The 20,679-nt window shown below is 33.9% G+C and overlaps 1 protein-coding gene across 1 annotated transcript in view; it reads left to right on the top strand.

The window, feature by feature from the left end:
• LOC133184388 (uncharacterized) overlaps window positions 1–20,437 on the top strand; it is a 67,029-nt gene extending 46,592 nt beyond the window's left edge. The window contains exons 49-72 of the mRNA XM_061319442.1: window positions 138–408; window positions 1,718–1,811; window positions 2,216–2,312; window positions 2,692–2,853; window positions 3,104–3,259; window positions 3,368–3,529; window positions 3,999–4,163; window positions 5,818–5,994; window positions 6,346–6,507; window positions 6,766–6,936; window positions 7,213–7,374; window positions 7,784–7,948; window positions 8,357–8,515; window positions 8,873–9,031; window positions 13,048–13,206; window positions 13,534–13,704; window positions 14,522–14,686; window positions 15,851–16,009; window positions 16,530–16,694; window positions 17,131–17,247; window positions 17,669–17,776; window positions 18,029–18,146; window positions 18,972–19,162; window positions 19,465–20,437. Coding sequence (XP_061175426.1) covers window positions 138–408; window positions 1,718–1,811; window positions 2,216–2,312; window positions 2,692–2,853; window positions 3,104–3,259; window positions 3,368–3,529; window positions 3,999–4,163; window positions 5,818–5,994; window positions 6,346–6,507; window positions 6,766–6,936; window positions 7,213–7,374; window positions 7,784–7,948; window positions 8,357–8,515; window positions 8,873–9,031; window positions 13,048–13,206; window positions 13,534–13,704; window positions 14,522–14,686; window positions 15,851–16,009; window positions 16,530–16,694; window positions 17,131–17,247; window positions 17,669–17,776; window positions 18,029–18,146; window positions 18,972–19,162; window positions 19,465–19,490 — 3,641 coding nt within the window. The 3' untranslated portion in view covers window positions 19,491–20,437. The remainder of the gene's footprint in view (window positions 1–137; window positions 409–1,717; window positions 1,812–2,215; window positions 2,313–2,691; window positions 2,854–3,103; window positions 3,260–3,367; window positions 3,530–3,998; window positions 4,164–5,817; window positions 5,995–6,345; window positions 6,508–6,765; window positions 6,937–7,212; window positions 7,375–7,783; window positions 7,949–8,356; window positions 8,516–8,872; window positions 9,032–13,047; window positions 13,207–13,533; window positions 13,705–14,521; window positions 14,687–15,850; window positions 16,010–16,529; window positions 16,695–17,130; window positions 17,248–17,668; window positions 17,777–18,028; window positions 18,147–18,971; window positions 19,163–19,464) is intronic.
• The last annotated feature ends 242 nt before the right edge of the window (window positions 20,438–20,679 follow it).

The following is a 20,679-nucleotide window of genomic DNA, read 5'->3' as shown; positions in this document are numbered from 1 at the left end:
TTAAGCATTTTATAGATTAAAATTCCAGTTTCTTCAGTAAATGATAAATATTTTTTCTCTCTTTGTGATATTAGTACACTTAATTGAAATTAATACTAAAATAATGATGCATTCTCAAAAAACTATTTTTGTTTTAGTGCTCCAGAACCCGGCAAAAAAGAAGCTAAAAATAAGACTGGCATATCCAAGTATTTCTACTGCATACTGTACAGGAATAAGAAACACACTTCCTACAAAAATACAAGAAATCATTGCCTCCATTAACCAGAAGTGGGGAAACAAAATCTGTGGACAGACCGACTGTGGTGATGTGACCATTGTTATCAACTGTCAGACATCCAGTGGAAGGAGGAAACGTCAGACAACACAGAGCCCAACATCAGTAGATATCACCATTCCAGAGTCATTGTAAGTTGACGTCCATGTAAATGTAAAGTCATTGGCACCTCATAGAATGTTCTTGTAAGTCGTTGTAATTCAGTGGCACTTAATGTAATTATGGCACTTAATGTAATTATAAGTCCCCTACTGGTGAAACCCCAAGAGGACTAAAAGATTCCTCCTGCTCAATCTGTTCCACTTGATATTCCACTTTTTATGGCATTGAGCTCTTGAGCTCGAATGCCATATAGTGGGCAACCAAACTTTACGTGACTGAATGTGTCAGTCCATGCATCCGCAAAAGAAAATAGCAATAACAATGTATCGATTTCTTTGAAAATATTCACAGTGAATAATAGCTTGAAAATAAAATTGCATCAATTATATCTACAAATGATTTGTCACATAATAAAGATACCCTGTTTTAATTTTTATTTTCACAAAAGAAAAATGTGACAGTTCTTGCGGATGAATTTCTAAAGAAAGGCTGTGTTGAATGACATGAATAACATTTACGAAGGAGAACCATGTAAACACGAACAACTTGTATTAATACAATTTAATAGGCAGTAAAATAACCACAATATTAAATTAACACGAATGCTAGAAGACTAAAAGGATAGAATTTCCAAATGTAAAAAAAAATGATTTTACAATCTTATGACCAATTTTATCATAAAAACTGAAGTTATTACTGTATTTCTTCCATATCAGATTTTACCGTGTAGGCCTACCACGCCCGATCATATCTCGATCATAGTCGCAACAAAGCGAGTTACGGTCATTGTTTAGATGCACTAAAACAATGCTTAGACATTGAAAATAGAATAATATTCATATAAATTCCTTAAATCCTTGATATTTCTTTAACTGACTGAAAAAGATGACTTTGATATCCAGCATGAACATGTTCGACGGTGTGTAGTCAATTCGAACCCTGCTCTATTCGGACCATGGGATAATGACTCAGACTGTAAATTTGACATTTTGTTTAAAACTTAAAATTTTTATAAGTCAATTATTTGACCTACTCCTATCTTTAAATTAAAAAAAAATGTTTTGAAACTGTTTTTCGTGTTCGATGCCATTGAAGCCTTTCAGGCTTTTGATTTTTTCTAAACGCTTCCAGATATTGAGCTGTATTTTGGTACGTGATTTTTTTTTTTACATAATTATGGCATTTTTAACTTTTAAGGGGAATCAGATTACATTTGCCGGTAGGGGAGTAGTACAAATATTGCTTATACTTTTCAAAAGTCATTGTAAGTTGACAGATCTACTATTGTAAGTCCGTGGCACCTGACACAGTTGTTATTTAGTCTATTTTTCCTTATAGAGCCTCACTCACAAGGAGTAATCCCCAAGAAACACTCACCATTGAGGAGATTCTGACTAGAAATATCCTGGAGTCACAGCTTTTTGATTTTTCGGTAAGACATATCTGGTAATTAAAACCATTTTTATAAATATGCATCAATATTTTAGCTCACCGTTAGTTTAGTGTCGACACTATACCCCTGCATTCAAATTTTGAGTGGAAAATCATAATGATGTAAGCTTGGAAATTTGTGAAAGTTTGTTATAATTTACTTGCCTCTGTGTTGTGAGGGACAATGAACAAGGAAAACTGTACAAAAGTGTTTCCTATAAATGGAGGTCTTAATGAGAAAATAATGGAAGAGGGGTATAATTACTCTCTTTTGGTTGCTTTCAGTTGAAAGTAAACATTCCCTAGTTTTTTGTTCCTTGCACCTCCTAAGTATCTGAGGTTTTGATAAGATATAAAGAGAAACTTTATTTTGTGTGTACATCAGATGAAATTTAATAATTTCAGGGAACAATTCCCAAAGGCTCACCAGATCTGAATCAGTTCACTTTAGACTCGACTGACAGCTGTCCCAGTGGAGAGTCGGTGGTGGATGGCTACTGTGGTAGGTATATGTAGATAGGTATACATAGTGTGGAAAATATCAGGGGTCACAAATCATGCTTAACCTATAGATCGATTTCCAGAAGAATCACTGAATGGTTTTGTAGAGATTGAAATTTGGACATTTGTATTGGGTCTATCTGTTTGTCTGTCTACAACTTTAACATTTGAGGTCAAGAAATCAAAATCTGTGGCAGGTCATTGTCGTACCTCATGGTCAAGAAGAATTTTGTCAAAGCCAGGAATATTGTATTTCAATAGTATATCATAAATCAAGGCTTCTCACTTATTTAATCTATACATGGCAATGTATATATACACTTCTGCAAAAGTTATTTGATGGGTCAATGTTTTCTCAGTCTAATTCTTTCCTTTTTAAGTCAAATGTGGACCAGGAAATTTCTTCAACAATGTCACCAGTATCTGTGACGACTGCCCTGTTGGAACTTACCAAGATCTGGATGACCAGGCCTCTTGTAAGCCATGTACTCAGGGATCTAATACACAGACTGTAGCCAGTACCAGGTCAACAGATTGTAAAAGTAAGTTCTCAAAACAGGAACTATAGCTAGCCTAAATAGAGGCATGTTAAGTTAGTTTAAGATAAGTTTTTACTTTTATCAGAAGTAAAGGATATAGGTTGCAGATTAAAAAAAAAATGAGGCTGAAGTCCCTGAATTAAGTCTACATCACATATTAAAATTAATGTTTTGTTAAGCAGCATTTGCCGAAAAAATGTAAATCAAGTTGAGCTATATTGCCCAGCACTGACAATATCTCTTTTTCGTTCAGCAATCTGTGACCCTGGACATTACCAGACAGGAAGTAGGTGTGAGCCTTGTCAGGTAGGCTTCTACCAGAACCAGTCAGGAATGTTCTATTGTGACCCGTGCCCTGTAGGTCAAACAACTCGAGCGGTTAAATCCACCTCCAGAAGTGAATGTTACAGTAAGTAATAGCATTAGAATGTTTCAAGGATTTCAAAACCTTTTCTTAAGATTTATTGGTTTTTTTTAACGAATAAGAAAAACAACTTCATAATTTTACAAATTGCAGATGACTGTAATCCTGGTTTTGAGCTGGCCCCCAATGGTACATGTGTACGTTGTCCTTTGGGTAAATATAGAACCCTGGGAACCACAGCAGTATGTGTTGCTTGTCCTTCTGACAAGACAACTCCAGCAACTGGTTCCACCTCAGTAGCTGACTGCTCACTCAGTAAGTAGCCAATTGAATGTTTTACTCATGTGTTATCATTGACAAATAGGAATATGATTGTGTTTGTGTTCATGCAACATGTAAAAATCCTATTGATATGGATGCCAAAGTTCATTATCCTCAAAGTCCATTTTTTTGATCTCTTAAAAAAGGTAAAAATACAAGTTATTTTTGTAAAGATAAAAAAGGTAATTAATATGCTAATAAGTACAGATTCATGTAAAAGGTCACTGTAATCATTAAGATTATGGTTGACCTTTAGTTTATGTTCATCATGTAGACCCAATGATTTGTGGAATACGAGGTATATGTTATAGAGAGTTTGTATTCCTGATTTTGCTATGATAAGAGTCTCATCTTTGATAACTTGAATCCATATGTTAAGCTCAAAGTTTGCCAAGATCCTGAGGTTTGACAAATCCGAACAATAAGGTAATTTCTCACTAGATATTGATATCTTTTATTCCAGTTTCTTGCCTCCAAGGAACTTATAGAGATGGAGAACCAGGACAGTGTGTACAGTGTGCGAAGGGAGAGTATCAAGATGAAAAATGGCAGACATCCTGTAAATCGTGTGGTGGTGTACGATACATGACCCTCAATAAAGGCTCCACACAAAAGTCTGACTGTATCTGTAAGTATAAGCCCTGCTCCAATTTCCATGATTTATAGGTAGTTTGAAACTGATATTTTTAAGTTTCTTTCAGAGATACATATAATAGAGTCTGATTGAGTCTTCTTGTTTGACCATTTCTAATTTTTAATTTTTATGCCCCGCCATGAATATGGCCAGGGCATATAGTGTTTGTCATGTCTGTCTTCCATCCATCTGTCCTTCCATCCTTCTGTCCTTCTGTCTGTCCTTCCATTGCACTTTGCGTTTAGCTCAGCTCAAAGCTCAGTTTCAAAGAAACTATCCAAGATATTTTCATCAAACTTCATATGCTGATAGATATTGATGAGAGCTCTGCAACTGCACCAACATTTTTTTGGCCTTGACCTTTCCTTTGACCTTGACCTCACTTTTCCTAAATAAGTGTTTAGCTCAGTTTTAAAGATACTATTCAATATAGTGTAATCAAACTTCATATGTTGATACAAACTTACAAGAGCTATGCAACTGCATCAACATTTTTGACCTTGACCTTTCCTTTGACCTTGACCTCACTTTTCTTAAATAAGTGTTTAGCTCAGTTTTTTCAAGAATCCATTCAAGATATTTTTATCAAACTTCATATGCTGATACACACTGATGAGAGCTATTCAACTGCATCAACATTTTTGACTTTGACCTTTCCTTTGACCTTGACCTCACTTTTCTTAAATTAGTGTTTAGCTCAATTTTAAAGAAACCATTCAAGATATTTTTTATCAAACTTCATATGCTGATACATACTGATGAGAGCTGTTCAACTGCATCAACATTTTTTTGGCCTTGACCTCACTTTTCTTAAGTTAGTGTTTAGCTCAGTTTTAAAGAAACCATTCAGGATAGTATTATCAAACTTCATATGCTGATACATACTGATGAGAGCTATTTAACTTCATCAACATTTTTGACCTTGACCTTTCCTTTGGAGAGTTATGGCTGAAAAACAAGTCCTGACAGACAAACACACAGACAAAACTGGTGGAAAAATCAACAGGAATAAATTTCATTACATCTCCTTACTTTCCATCCACCACATAACATTTTTAATTAGTATAATTACTTATAAAAGATTGAGTCTACATGTATTGTGTTGTCTTCTCTTCAAAAATTCACTTGACCTCACTTTTCTTAAATTAGTGTCAAACTTCATATGCTGATACATACTGATTTAAGTAATTCAACTGCATCAACATTTTTGACCTTGCCCTTTCATTTGACCTTGACCTCACTTTTATCAATTTGTATTTAACTCAGTTTTAAATAAACCATTCAAAATATTTTTATCAAACTTCATATGCTGATACGTATTTGTGAGAACTATTCAACTGCATTAAAAAAAATGTTTGACCTTGAACTTTCCTGTGACCTTGACCTCACTTTTCTTTAATTTGCATTTTACTTAATTTTAAAGAAACCATTTAAGATGTATTTATGTAAGCTTATGCACTTGTACATAATTTGGTGAGAATTTATCATCTATATCCAACTTTTTAGATTTCAATTTTAAAGAAAATATTCAAGATATTCTTATTAAATTTCACACACTAATACAAAGTTTCATGTTGCATTACTAATATACCCTCGGCGGGGCACTCACATCCTATGGACATATTTCTAGTTTGGTTTTTTTTTGCAGTCTTCTGTGAGAGTGGACAAGAAGTGGACAATAGCACCAGTTCACTGACCTGTGTCAACTGCCCCGTAGGAACTTACAAGGATAACTCAGTAGACCCAACAAGCAAATGTGTAACATGTCCAGGAGGCAAATTAACTGCCACAACAGGATCTGATTCCATTGATGACTGCTCTATTTGTAAGTGCTGGTAGGAGTCTGATGCAACATTTGGTTGTATACAGGCATTAGCCAAACATTGGATATACCTGAATTGATGTTGTGTATACAATTTTTATGTGACTTAAGGACCTGATACTCTTGTTTTAATGGGGTTGGATGTAGTTCCCATGTAATATATGCATCCCCTACTTTTGAACAATTTTCTGACCAAAAAAGTGCTTGTAATATGTGTGACTTTATGGTAATCGTGTAATTTGTGATAATGTTTCCACAGTAATGAATTCAAAATGAATAGTTCTGGATGGATTTCAAACATATGAATCAGGAATTAAAGTTGTCATGAATAATGGTTGGTTTACTCTCTTACAGTCAGATGTGCTGCTGGTTACCGGCCCAATGCCACTGCCAATGGCTGTGACCCCTGTCCTTATGGTACTTATCAGAGTCAAGCAGACCAGGAAAACTGTACCATGTGTCCTGCTGGTTACAGTACTTATCAAATGGCTTCCACTCAGCAGTCCGACTGTAAAGGTACAAAACTGGATCCATATTCCTTAGACATGTGTAGAACTTTATAAACACAATCTGGATATCAAGTCATAACTCCCCAAAATGTTCATTTTGAATATCTCCATTATATGTACATTTGCATTAATGTCTACCAACATTCTGATGGGTGTTCATCTTTAAAACTTTGAGTAAAATTGGTTGAAAAGTCTTTACAATTGCTGATTCATTAAATGGTAAGACAATAAATTGAGCTTTAGTATATTTATTTTTTATTTCCAGTGTTCTGTGAGTCTGGGAAGGTTCGTAATGAACAGCTTCAGAGATGTGATGACTGTCCTGTCGGTTACTACAAGACAAACACGGATTTCAAGTTCAGTAATTGTACTAAGTGTCCCATGGACTACGTCACTCCTGCTACCGGATCAGATTCTGTTGCGGACTGCACTGTCAGTAAGTCATATCTGCTTGGGTTGAGTTTATTGTAACAAATTCACGTGAATGAAACTCTTTTGTCACAACCATACATCATAAAAGAGAAGTATTTCACAGTGAATTACTGAGTTAAAGGCCAAGTAACACAAAATAAGCCTCAAACACTGTGCCTATTCTACTCTGATGTACTGTTGTTATCAAGAATCCAATCTCCTAAGAGATCTTTGTTAAGCAAATTCTGTAATTTTTTTTGACAGCTTGATAATGCTCTCAACCTTCTAATTTTATCTTCAGGGGATTGCCCAGCAGGAACAAAGAGACAGACAGGTGATACAGGATGTGACGGATGTCTGAGAGGACAGTATCAACCAAATCCACACCAGGCAACATGTTTAGACTGTCCACCCAACACATACACCCGCAGTGTCAACTCCACCAAACTGAGTGACTGTGAAAGTAAGATTCCTTTGAAAGATAAATATTGTGGTCTTGCTGAGTTAAATGATGGATTTTAATATTTCCTAAGTTTTAACCTGAAAATAAATATATCTCATGTTCAGTTATACAGCATCTGATAAACTGACATCCATCTTTGGTCGAAGTTGTGTATTTAACTTCATATAAATAATCATAAAAACTTACATTTGTCATTTTCTGGTCATCTCGATTATCCAGTTGTCTCGGCATACATTCACAGCCCTTAGAGCATTTTAATCCTTGTATATTGATACCGGTCAATTCTCTGTTCTGCCTTAACTGGTTTACACCTTCCAACCCTGATATTTTGACTGAAGACAATCTAATTGATTATATAATCTGAATGTAATATTATATCTACTAAATAAACCACCAATATATTTTTCAGCATTCTGTCCATCTGGCCAGGAGAAGACAGGGGGAGTCTGTGTTACTTGTACAGTTGGGTACTACAAAGATAACAATGTAGATAAGTTCTCCATGTGTACTCTATGTCCTGCCCAATTCATCACTGCCAACAATGGATCTACTGCAGAAACAGACTGTACAATAGGTAGACTTTTTTCTGTGTATGTTTTGTTGTGTGTACAATTTTCGAGGGGAATTCAAGTAAAATCTTTCATAGATTCATTTTATTCATATTCGACAATGAGTGCTAGCTTGTCCTTTCATTAATGTTGAAATATTTTTTACAGTATTCTCTTTCTTTTTTTTTTTGAATTTTTTAATATTTCTTTTGTGATTTGTTATGTTGATGCACATATTTACAGATATCAGTGATCATATATCACTACTTGAGTATTATTGATATTGTCAAGCTCTATTTATCATCTGACATTTTCTTCAAATTGCTGTGGAGAGGATAGGAAAAAATGGACTTTAGTTGTATACATGTTCTGGCAGGCATTTCTTTGTGAAGACTTGTGTTTTTCACTCAGTGTTCAATATGTTCAATTTTCAGCCAATTGTTCTGCGGGACATTATCGAGATGGTAACAACCAGTGTCAGCCATGTGCCAAAGGTTACTATCAGCCGGACCGATGGCAGACATCTTGTGTTCAGTGTCCCACAGACAAAACCACAGAATCAACGGGATCTACCTCCCTGAGCATGTGTCAATGTAAGATTGTAGTACAGGGCCACTATTAATGTGTCAATGTAATATTGCAGTACAGGGCAACTATTAACAGTTCTGCAGGGCACAGTACAAGTTCAGTTCCTAATAGTTATTTTAGAGTTCTATCATTTTCCATCTCAGATCTTGATTCTTTACCATTGCTTCATCAACTTTAATTGACAAGAACATTTATCTTTCTAAGATTGGTTTGTATAACCACAGAGATTTTATGAATGGTTAGCATACAATATATTTATGATCAATAAACAAACTTTGAGACAGAGATTTTAAACTGTGTAAGTCTTCTGTTATTGTATTTTATTCTTATGACGTGTGTAATTGTTGCTGTTTTGATTACAGTACAGTGTAGTCCTGGTTATGAAGACATCAATGGAACTTGTATGAAGTGTAAGGTTGGAAAATATAAATCCGAGTATGCTGCTGCCCTGTGTAAACCATGTCCTGAAGGATTTATAACACAAGCTGAGGGAGCCACTCATGAGACCAATTGCTCTGTCCGTGAGTATTTCTGGAAATTTCTTGAACTCAGCTGTCTCTGAAATTCATCCAATTTTTGGTCACTTGAGTCACTTAGGTGACTTATTGCTCTCCGTTTGTGACCATCAACATGCGTCATGTGTTAACATTTAAACATTTTTAGCTTCTTGTCTGGAACTGCTGAACCAATTTCAGCCAATTTTAGCATATGGCATCTGAGGGTGAAGGGGAACAAAAATTGTGAAATTCATGGCCCTATCTCCCTGGGACTTAAGGGTGGGGCTGAAAAAAATAAAAATTCATGTAATCTTTAAAAACTGTGTTCTTTACTCCTGGACATCAAGTAGTCAAACTGTTGGCATGATTGTAATAAGCATTAAACCCTCTATCAAAATTGTTAAATTCATGGCCCCAGTATTAGGGGTTCCAGTCTTCTCTCCCCCTGTATATTTAGCAGATGAACTAGGTCATGGTAATGATGAGCAAGGGTGCCTCTTCCAAAATAGTGCAATTTGTGACCCCAGGGTCAGGAACTCTTAAGTTGGAGGGAAGAGGGAGGCTGTATTGATTATCTGTGAAAATGCATTATTTCTTTGAAAATCTTCTCTGCTACTGGGTATTAATCAAACAAAGTATGTTCATAGTTATGATGAGCAAGGGTACCTCTTTTGAAATTGTGAATTTCATGGTTCCTGGATTAGGGTTTCTAGTTTTAGGGCAGGGCCAGCTCTATTGATTATATAGTGAAAATGCATAAATTCTTTGAAAATTATCTTCTCTGCTCCTGAGTATTTAGCAGATAAATGAAGTGCATGGTTATGATTAGCAGGGTGCCTCTTCAAAAATTGTGAATTTCTTGACCCCTGGGTCTAGGGCCTCTGTGCTAGAGTGGAATTCCATTGATTATATAGTAAAAATACACTAATTCTTAGAAAATCTTCTCTGCTCCTGGGTATTGAGCAAACAAACTAAGTGTATGGTTATGATGAGCAAGTGTGCCTCTTCCAAAATTTTGAATTTCATGGCCCCTGAGTAAGGGGTTCTGGTGTTATGGTGAGGCTGTGTTGAATTTATAGTGAAAATGCATTTTTCCTTGAAAATCTTCTCTGCTCCTGGGCATCTAGGAATCAAACAGGACACAAAGTTGAATAAGCGTGGGTATTTTTACCAATTTTTTTTTAACCACTTGGTAAAGTGTTCTGGTGCTGGGCAGGCCTCTTTTAATTTGTAGTCTACTGAGAGAAGTTGTTTGCCTTTTATATTCACCTGTGATAATTAAATACTGTGAATAATGTAATTGAAGGGTTAATTGAATAAGAGAATACAAGATTTTTTAATAATATATATAATGCAAAAAGTACTATCATAGTTTTTAACGCTCAAGTAGAGTTGTAAATAATAGAAAGATAAAGAGACAACAATACCTTATCTTTGTATATTAAATGTTCTTAAAGAACAAGAGAGGTGAGGCCAGCATGAGAGGGAATGAGATTGGTTTTCTGATAGTGCTTAAGCACTGTTGCCTTGTTTAGTCAGAACGTGATAATGACAAATGGGGGCAAGTAGACTAATTGTTTTGGTGATCCATGATCATCGTATTTCTCTTGCTTTTGGGCATTATAGCTTCATCTATCGGTTTATTGTGTTTTAATTTATACTTCTATGTATTCTTTACACAGTTGTATTATACTCAAGTGACCATTGAGGCCCTTGTACCTCTTTTTGAATTTGCCTAGTAATGACCAGGATTAAAGGAGCAACAATAATTTCCCTGTGTACTGTATTTCAGCATCCTCGCAATGTCAAGGCTTTGTGATTTCAGAACTCCACACAAACCCTTGACATAAGTTGCTATCTAAAAGTTGGGATTGTAGTTACGCATGACGTAATTGGTATTTATAAACTAACCAATGAGAATATATTTTTCAAATCTGTTGTTATCAAATTGCCCATCTTTTGTGATTATAAGAAGGACGATCTTCAAAAAATTAACCCCCGATGTTTCATTTAAAGTAACTAGTTACAAATCCCACAGTATTGACACTTTCCATTTTAAAGATGAGTCATATTTTTTTGCAAAAATTACCTACAATAAAACTGTTTTGTGATTGGTTCCAGTCCTAGACCAGGAACAAATGAAATAGTAGCTTTCTAGCCCCACTTTCAAATAACGACTTATGTCAAGGGTTTGTGTGGAGTTCCGAAATCACAAAACCTTGACATTGTGAGGATGGTATTTCAGTAGTGTATAATTATCCAGGGATTTATCAGTACCTTCTCAGGGGCCGAAATTCAGCCCCATTCCCAATCGAAAATTAGTTCAGTTTTTCCCAATTTGGCAGTATTTTTTCCCAATTGGTGAACAATGCTTTTATATTTAATTATCTTGGAAAAAACTAAGTAAAATTTTCAGATTGTCTGTAATTTTCCTCTATTTATCTCATTTAGAAAAGCTACTTAGTCACAACACATTTAAAAACACTGTAAACATCACCGACTTTTAATCCAAATTTCCTCCGTTTTTCTGAAAATGGTGTAATATTGTGTAATAATATAGATTTATTAAGTTATTTCCACCTACTCAGTTGATCTATGAGTGAATGGTAAGAACTGTAGGCATTATTTCAGATGGGAAAATTTATCTGCAATACATTTTTAGCTCACCTCAACGAAGTTGGGGGAGCTTATGTAATACCCTTGGTGTCGGTGTCGGCGTCCCAGGTTAAGGTTTTTGGAGCAGTTTTCTTTTCAAGTACTTCTATGGCCTATATTAGTCAGAGATGCATGGAGGATGCTTCTAGTGTGTTTCATTGTACCAGTCAAGGTTTCAGATGCTGCAATTTCAGCTAAAGAATGACCAGGTTAATGTTTTTGGAGCAGGTTAAAGTTTTTGGAGCAGGTTAAAGTTTTTGGAGCAGGTCTCATTTCTAAGTAACTATAAGCCCTATATTGACCAAACTTGCATGGATGATACATCTAAGGATGCACGCTACTGAACTTGCTTCGGATGCTAATTCTGACCTATATTTTCTGGATGAGTGACCAAGTTAAAAGTTTTTGAAGCAGATGTCATATCCAAGTAACTATAAACCCTATATTGACCAAACTTGCATGGATGATACATCTAAGGATTCACACTACTGGACTTGCTTTGGATGCTGGATCTGTACTACATTTTCCGGATGAGTGACCAGATTAAAGTTTTTGGAGCAGATCTCATTTCCAAGTAAGGCCTATCTGAACCAAACTTGCATGGATGATGCATCAAGGGATGAACAATCTCAAAACTTGCTTCGGATGCTGGATTTGACTTACATTTTCTGAATAAGTGACTAGTTTTAAGTTTTCAGATAAGTCCATTCCCAAGTAACTGCAAGCCCTATCAGACCAAAATTGCATAAATGTTGCATCTAGGGACGCACACTCCTAGATTATTAGTTTAGTGTGGGACTTTGCCTTACTTAAAGACAACATTCGTTGAGGTGAGCTCTGTAATCTTTGATTACCTATGTTTACATATTAAAAGGGGACTTTGAGAAAATAATGTACTTAGTATAATTTTTTGCAGGATGTTTATAATCTCCAGAAAGATGTTCTAATGACCTAAAATGGAATCTCATACACACATGTACTACCCTAGTTGTATAATTTAAAATACTTAATACTCATTTGAGTCAAATTTAGTTTTATTAGTCTATTGTTCATAATTGATCTTGTATGATGAAGTTGGATCATATTTAATTGTCTGTTAAAAATTACCGGTAACTTGGTTGCCCAATTAGAGTTCATGCTGAATTGTTAAATGAATTACACCTGAATACATGATGAATTACACCTGAATACATGATGTAAGCAAGATTTTTTATTTTTCCCAATTTCATCAAAAAGCCGATCATTTTTCCCAATTCCCTAAAAATGGCTTTTCCCAAAATAGGCTGATAAATCCCTGTTATCAAATGCAAGGTTATGATGACTGCTGCAAAATTTTAGAACACTAATAAAAAACTTTCATACACTCTCTCCTACTTAATATGTAGCTGCCTGCAATGCTGGATCTTACCTTGAAAACAACAAGTGTGAGCTTTGCCCTTATGATACATACCAACCAAAGAAATGGCAGACAAGCTGTGAAAACTGTCTTTCACCTACATCTGTGACACAAAAAATGGGTGCCAGCAATGCTGACGAGTGTGTGGGTGAGTTCAAATGTCACATCCCTTCTTTTGTAAAGGCATGAAAAATAATGTAAATTCAATTTTCCTCTGCAATAGTAAGATATCAAGACTGTAAATTGCATTGGAAGTAAATTAAGAAATATTTTATTGAAAGAATTGCAGTTGAACAATGTCTTCATGATAATAGTATTAAACTAACAGCAAATAAGTAATGGGTAGAGGAAATCTATGAAAAGTTTACGTTTTGTGAAATATATAAAGTTGCAAATGAAAAGTTTTAATAAATGTTGCAATTTTTGAAAGTCAAAATTTAAATAATAATGTTTTCATAAATTTCTTTTCTCTTAGTGGATTGTGACTCTGGTGACCAGTATGATCCTATAACTAAAGGCTGTATTGGTTGTCTGCGTGGCTACTACAGAAACAAAACTGTTCGACAACAGCTAACATGCCAGATGTGTCCAATAGAATTCATCACTGTTGGTGACCGTGCCAAAAGTGCCAATGACTGTACCATCAGTAAGTCAGATGCAATAACTTCGTATGAATTTTTTCATATAGACAGTGTATATCATTAAAATTATAGTTGTCACCCCAAAAAAGCCCCTTTTAAATAAGTATGATTTAAATATGATAATTAAGTTTATTGATAAAATTTAAATACATTTCTAACTCATGCATAAGATCACAGTGTTTCTTTGTTTTGGCACGAACAATGTTCCAGTGAAGTGTAAAATTTTCAATACATCATGTACTTGGACATAGCTCCATAAGTAAATTATCTCAATTGAATATACTTATTTAAAATATCAATACAAATTTTCGTCAAAGCTAGCAGAATAGAAATACATACATGAACTTCAGGATTCCTCTTTAAAAAAAAATTGAAAATTAAAAATCTTGCCCTTGAACTTGGATTACTTTTCCAAAACTTATCTTGATATTGATCAATATATAATAATAAAGAAACTCTTAAGTTCAAATACTTGTTTCTTAAATCAACCCTTTATGGTGTAATAAACATACAGTTACTTGACTTAAGACAGATCTATTTTGAGCCCCTTTTCCCATTGCTTTAAGCACTCCAAGAATATGATAACTTCAAGAAGATGATAACTTCAAGAATATGATAACTTTAAATCTCTCCTCAGTCTGCATTATATGATTGTAAAGTTCATGGTAGTATCATTCGTAAAATTTTCAAGAAATATGGTATCTGCATGGAAATAAAACAATTTTATCAATTTTGAACTTATTTAGATATTTCTCTTTTTGCTGTATACAATATTGAATTTATGAATTTCTTATTTTTCTTCATGTTTCTTCCATTTTTTAGAAAACTGCACCTCCCCAGGTCAGTACAGGAATCCAGCAGATAATCAGTGTACAGATTGTCCAGTGGGAACGTACAATGACTATAAATGGCAGGACAGTTGTACCAACTGTCCACAAGGCTACACAACCAAAACAAGAGGAATGACCAGCAGGGAAAACTGCACCAGTAAGTCATATACCTTATTTATCAAATAAATATTTTACAGAGTGTAAAGAGGTACAGCAGCACATTTTGATAATGTTAAAGTTATGTCCCTGTACCAGTAAGTGCTGTCCATTCCTCAGAAACCTTTAGCACTTTTATACCTGAGATTTTCTTGGATGATACAAAATATATTTGCCTAATACATGTAACTGTTTTGGGTAGGATTCTGTATATAAAACATCTCATCTTCGCTAGCCAAGGGTTTCTGATCCGCTACTCTCCTCACAAACCCTTGGCATACGGTGCAGTCAAAAGTTGGAATTGTTTACGACACGTGATCTCGTATCTTCCAACATACGCACAAATTGCGTCATCGACAAATATGATAGGCCTATTTGAAAATTTAAGTTTTTTAAAGAATAATTAACAAGAAGATATTGAGCAGTGTTTATTTGTTATTTATCGTGCAAATCTACATCTACAATAAGATTCTTGATCACAATATTTGTACATCAGATTAAGATTGGATGACACAATTTCTATTTATAGAGTGGCATGTTATCTTACAAATCGTTGTTTACTTGTGTTTTTCATTCCCGAGACTAAAGAATCAAGATATATCCCGAAGGCAAATATCATCATTTACAAAAGCAATTGCTGATTGGTCGAACGATGTCCATCAACTCAAATCACAACTCGAGAAAAAAAACCCAACTTTTAATAGCACCGTATGCCAAGGGTTTGTGAGGAGAGTAGCGGATCAAAAACCCTTGGCTAGCGAAGATGAAAACATCTTTGTATATGCAATTTTTTTTAACTACAATGGATATTTACTACATTGGTGCAGGACCATACTTTTATTCTACAGATTCATTATGTAATAGCAGAAAAAACATGACAAACTTAAAAACCAATAGATTTTGTGTTTGTGATGTTTATGGTATGACCAACTTGCACTCTAACTCACAGAAAAGTGTAAAAAAAAAAAAAAAGAAAAAAGAAAAAGAAAAGAAAAAAAAAGCTATATAGTGGTATATTATATTCACCCCTTTCTTAGCAAAATATGGTAGTAACCCAGTCTTAAGCAAGTCAGTCACAGCAAAATAATTTTTAGCATTAACATGCGATTTCAACACCCCACAACAATTGGATTTTATGACTTTACATTCTATTTATATTTTTTAGGGGATTGTCCATCTGGACAGTATGAGTTACAAGGTGTCTGTCAAGTTTGTCAGCAGGGTACCTACAGAGACAAAACTGAAGGGTTTGAATGTAAGCCGTGCCCTGCTGGATACACCACACAAGGCACTGGAGCCACCTCTCGTTCTGACTGCAGCATAAGTATGGGCTTTAGAGTACTTTCTGTGCAAACAATCATGTTATTTTTTTTACGATTTTTTAGTATGGAGGCAAATATAACCTTACGTGTTGGCACTGCAAAAGCAGAATATTCATTTTTGTGCTAAATTTTGTTGATATCATTTATCAAGGAAATTTAATCTGGAGTGAAAATTTTACATAGATATATTTTAATATACAGTTGAACTTTGGTATCTCAAACACCAATATCCTGAATACCATGGATATGTCAAAGTGATTTTGAAGTCCCAATCACATATTCTTTAAGTATTTACTCTCGATATCTTAAATCCTCGGATATCTCGAAGTTTTTTCTCGGTTCCATCGAGTTCGGGATAACGAGGTTTGACTGTATTTATTTGTGAAACAATGAAATTTTAAAAGTCTTCAAAAAATCAATATAGATTACAAATCAACAAAATTTTATCCCCACAAAAATATTTGCTTCTACAGTATCTCTTCCTTTTCCTCTGATAAAAGTTTATTTTTTGTTCTGTTTTAGCTAACTGCAATGCAGGAGAGTTCTTTAATGACCAGCTTCAGAGGTGTGAGCTCTGTGGTAATGGAACATACCAGGATCAGCCAAGGTCAAGTAGCTGCAAGTCCTGTGGAACAGAGGGATATTTCACTGTCAACATGGGCAGCACATCTATTTCAGACTGTAAAAGTACGTCTATGCTGATGTTAAAATTAGCTCGTGATTTTTATTATAAAAATTACTGAATAGAATCTAGAATCTACCAGATTCTATCTTGCGTTAATATGGAAGTCTCTTTGCATAAACCTAAATTTTACTTTGAGCTTCATATTATCATTTTATTTTGTGTCTTTGGGCACTTGGTTTTGTTGATTTAGCTCCACCAGAGTAAGAATAGCAACCTATAAAAATGAGATTTCTTACCTTCTCATGTGGTTTTTCAAGAATTATTGATTATTTTCATTGATTTGAAAATCTGTAATGTGCACTGATATTGATTGAAATTTTCACCATTTTCATGGTGTGTTGAAATTTCCACTTATACTTGGAATGCTATATTTTCCTGACTGTTGGTTTAGCTTGAGCTGATACATTTATCAGTAAAATATCCTTTTTTTATCCACAGGGTTCTGCGATTCTGGAAACAACAATTGTCACCTGGCTGCCTCCTGTACCCCCACTGCCAACAGCTTCACCTGTCAGTGTAACCAAGACTTTGAGGGGGATGGCACCAACTGTACTCGTAAGTTTCCCTTCTATACTGGTGATTAAAATTTAAAAGGTTTCAACTTTATTTAAAAAGTTCCTGCCCAATTGTGGATATAGGAACTACAACTCATTCTAAAAGTCAATTTTGTTTGACTAGCTAAAGAGAGCATCAAATAATAGTAATTTTGTTGACATACTATCCCACAGAATGTCTTTCAATACAATTGTACTGCATTATTTTGAATTAATTTAGTATTTTCTAGAACAGCTTTTGTTTATCAAGTTGTATCCTACAAGATATTGTTTGAAAAAATAGTCATAATTTTTCAAATTTGCTTTAATTATTATATGGGGCCAGGAGATATTGGGGGTGTAATATGTAAAGAAAAGGAATTGCCAAAAATTCAGATTTTTATAAATTTTCCTAATGTACATTCTATTTTAATTTATTTTAGATAAGTGTGATTTAGGCTATTGTGTACATGGAACATGCATCAAGTCACCTATGCTTGTATGTCAGTGTGGTACAGCCTATCTAGGAGACAGGTGTCAAATTCGTAAAGGTATGTAATGTATTGGGTCAGCCTCTGAATTAAATAAAGAAGAGCTGGAAGAGTCCATTATCATGACAAATATTTTGCTTTGTAAATATATATTTTTTTCAATCATATGTAAAGAATGGGACTCAAAGAAGATTATTTTATATAACTGTAAGGGGCACAAACGAAGTTGTTGCCAATATCATTCAAAGGCATGAAAAAGAGCCTATTTTTATCCTACTGGAAATAATATTTGTCTCACATTTTCATTGGTAGATTTCAGTAAAGAATCGCAGCAACAGAATGAGACAGTGATTATTGCGTCTGTGACGGCAGGAGCTGCTCTTATGATTCTAGCCATTCTGGTTGTCTGCTGTGTTGCTAGGGCACGCAAGTAAGTTATATTACCTATAATTGTTGTTTCACTTCATGTTCATTAGAATACAAAATTATTTCAAGTCTAAGAATCAACAGCAACATTTTATTTTATATATATATATATATACGTGTATATATATATATATATATATATATATATATATATATATATATATATATATATATATATATACATATACATACATATATACTGTTAGATCTAGAAGTTGTAAAAAATATCATTTGTGAAAAGAACAAAGAATAGTTATTACTGGCATATGATTTTATATTCAAACTGTATATGATTTTATACTCGATTAAAATATATACACTGTATAGAAGAATTTGGAAAAGGCATAATTACATGTATATACTGACTGAAAATGATCAACTGTTTTTGTTTCTTTGATTTTACAAATTTTTTTCAGAATATTCTGTGTTATTTGAAAATGGGGACAAAACAAAAATATTGAATTGATTTTTGGAATTCATAGAGAATCAGTATAGACATTACATGAAAAGAGGAAGTCTTAGCAGACCTGCACTTAATGTTTCCTATTCAAAAAAATGACAAAATATGTATTTTCTCATGAAATTATTGAAATTGGGATTTAAAAAAATAAAAAATAATTTTTATTTTTTTTTTACATCAGAATTGATTTGGATTTGAAATGATTTGATGATGATTATAGATTTTATGTTAAGATTTGATTTTTTTGTGGTCAGGAAATGGCCTTTTTTTGTAGGGGGGTGCATTGACATAAACCAAGCAAATTGTGATTACAGATTTTTGATTTCTATTATACCATGTTAGTTACAAGAATTGGGGATTTACTTTCAGAAGACCAGAGAAGTACAGTCATCATACAGATTACACAGGTGGACCACCAATGGATAAAGCTGCGTTGTATGGTCCACCATTTCCCACGAGTCCATATGATAATTACAGTATGAGGTCATATTCTGCTGGTGGATCCTTTAGGAACGTAACCACATTGCCAGAAATTTCATATCATAATCCAGGTTTTCAAGGTGAGTGACATTTTTTTCAAATGTTTACTTGATCAAGTGCCGTTTATGTACCTTTCTATTAACGAAATATACTGAATATGTGCACCCTTATATGATATATTTTTCTCAAATTCCAAAAAGCATTTTTCAATAGTGTTGAGATCTTCCTTAAAAATGTTTTAACAATTACCGGTAGATAAGTAAATTAACTTAACAAAATTTCCTGTTCAGTTTTGGCAAAGCAGTGTCAACAACAAGGGCTAACTTTAAGTATGAAGTCAGGACTTGGAACTTGAACTCAATAATGCAAAATGTCATTTCAGATGACCCGGCAGTTTACCAGGCCTGAGAAAGAAAGAGTTTAAAAGTTAAAGAAATCAACATTTTCATGACAATATGAGCCAGCGAGTGACTGTGCCACTTTGATAATATCACTGTGTGATGACCTTGCCATATTATTATTCATCATACTCATTATACTGTATACCTATACTCCTGCATCTTATGTTTTGTCTTCATTTATTTATGTCTTGTGTTCTTCATTTAATCAAAGTGATAATATTATAAGCATCAAATATTGCATTTTCAGATTTTTAATGACTTTTTTTGTTTTCGCATTTTATTGTTTATTTTTTTGAATGTCTTATTTTTTTACCGAGTGTTAATAGTTTACAAATGTTTATGTACAGAAAGTTGAAGAAAATGCACACTCTATTGTTGACATTTATATGTCGAGATATTTTACCCCTAGATCTCTCAATATAGTCCCTAATAATAATAATAGCAATAATGTGCCAGCTGGGATCTGCAATAATGCTGTGAATATATAGATCATACACAGTTGAGATATAGACCAGGGTACACAAAATATCAGTAGAAGAAAAATCTGAAAATGTTATACGAAGTACTTAAATTGTAAATAGCTGAGATAATTAACTCTTTTTATATGTAACTAGGTCAGGGTCACACAAGGGGTAGAATATCTTTATTTATATCTGACTGCTGATTGGTATGTTAAATGATGTATTCTTAGCTTGGTATATTCCATATAGAGTGACTGGAGAAGAGCATTTGTTCACTTGGAGTTAGGTATTTTTAAAAATACTCTGAAAAAAATGTGTATGGTTGACAAAATAGCCTCACTACAGCAATCAAATATGATGTTATTAGCTTATATACTCATTTTTTTCTGTCATAATAAAAATTTATATACATGTACGTATTAAATATATTTAACTGGATTTATGTATAATCAATATTATGCAAGTTTACAAACATTATTATGTTGATGATTTACTTCTATGTGTTGTGTTATTTTTATGCCCATTGCAAGGCAAGAGAGCACATCAAGTTATGGTGCTGTGCTTGGTGTTGTACATTGATTGCAGGGACCATCTAAATCTGAAATCAGCTTTTTCAGTATATTTACATGTAGTTTTATGATATTGTATGCTGCCTTTTAAAAAAAAAAATGGTGGTAAAATTCTAAATGTAATGGTATTGGGAAAGCTTATGACTTGAACCAACATGAAGTTTTG

The sequence above is a fragment of the Saccostrea echinata genome, unplaced genomic scaffold, assembly GCF_033153115.1.
Source record: "Saccostrea echinata isolate AGI-Se365-2 ecotype Australia unplaced genomic scaffold, CSIRO_AGI_Sech_v1 ptg000010l, whole genome shotgun sequence".
Classification (NCBI taxonomy): domain Eukaryota; kingdom Metazoa; phylum Mollusca; class Bivalvia; order Ostreida; family Ostreidae; genus Saccostrea; species Saccostrea echinata.
This window is presented reverse-complemented; position numbering and strand designations above follow the sequence as displayed.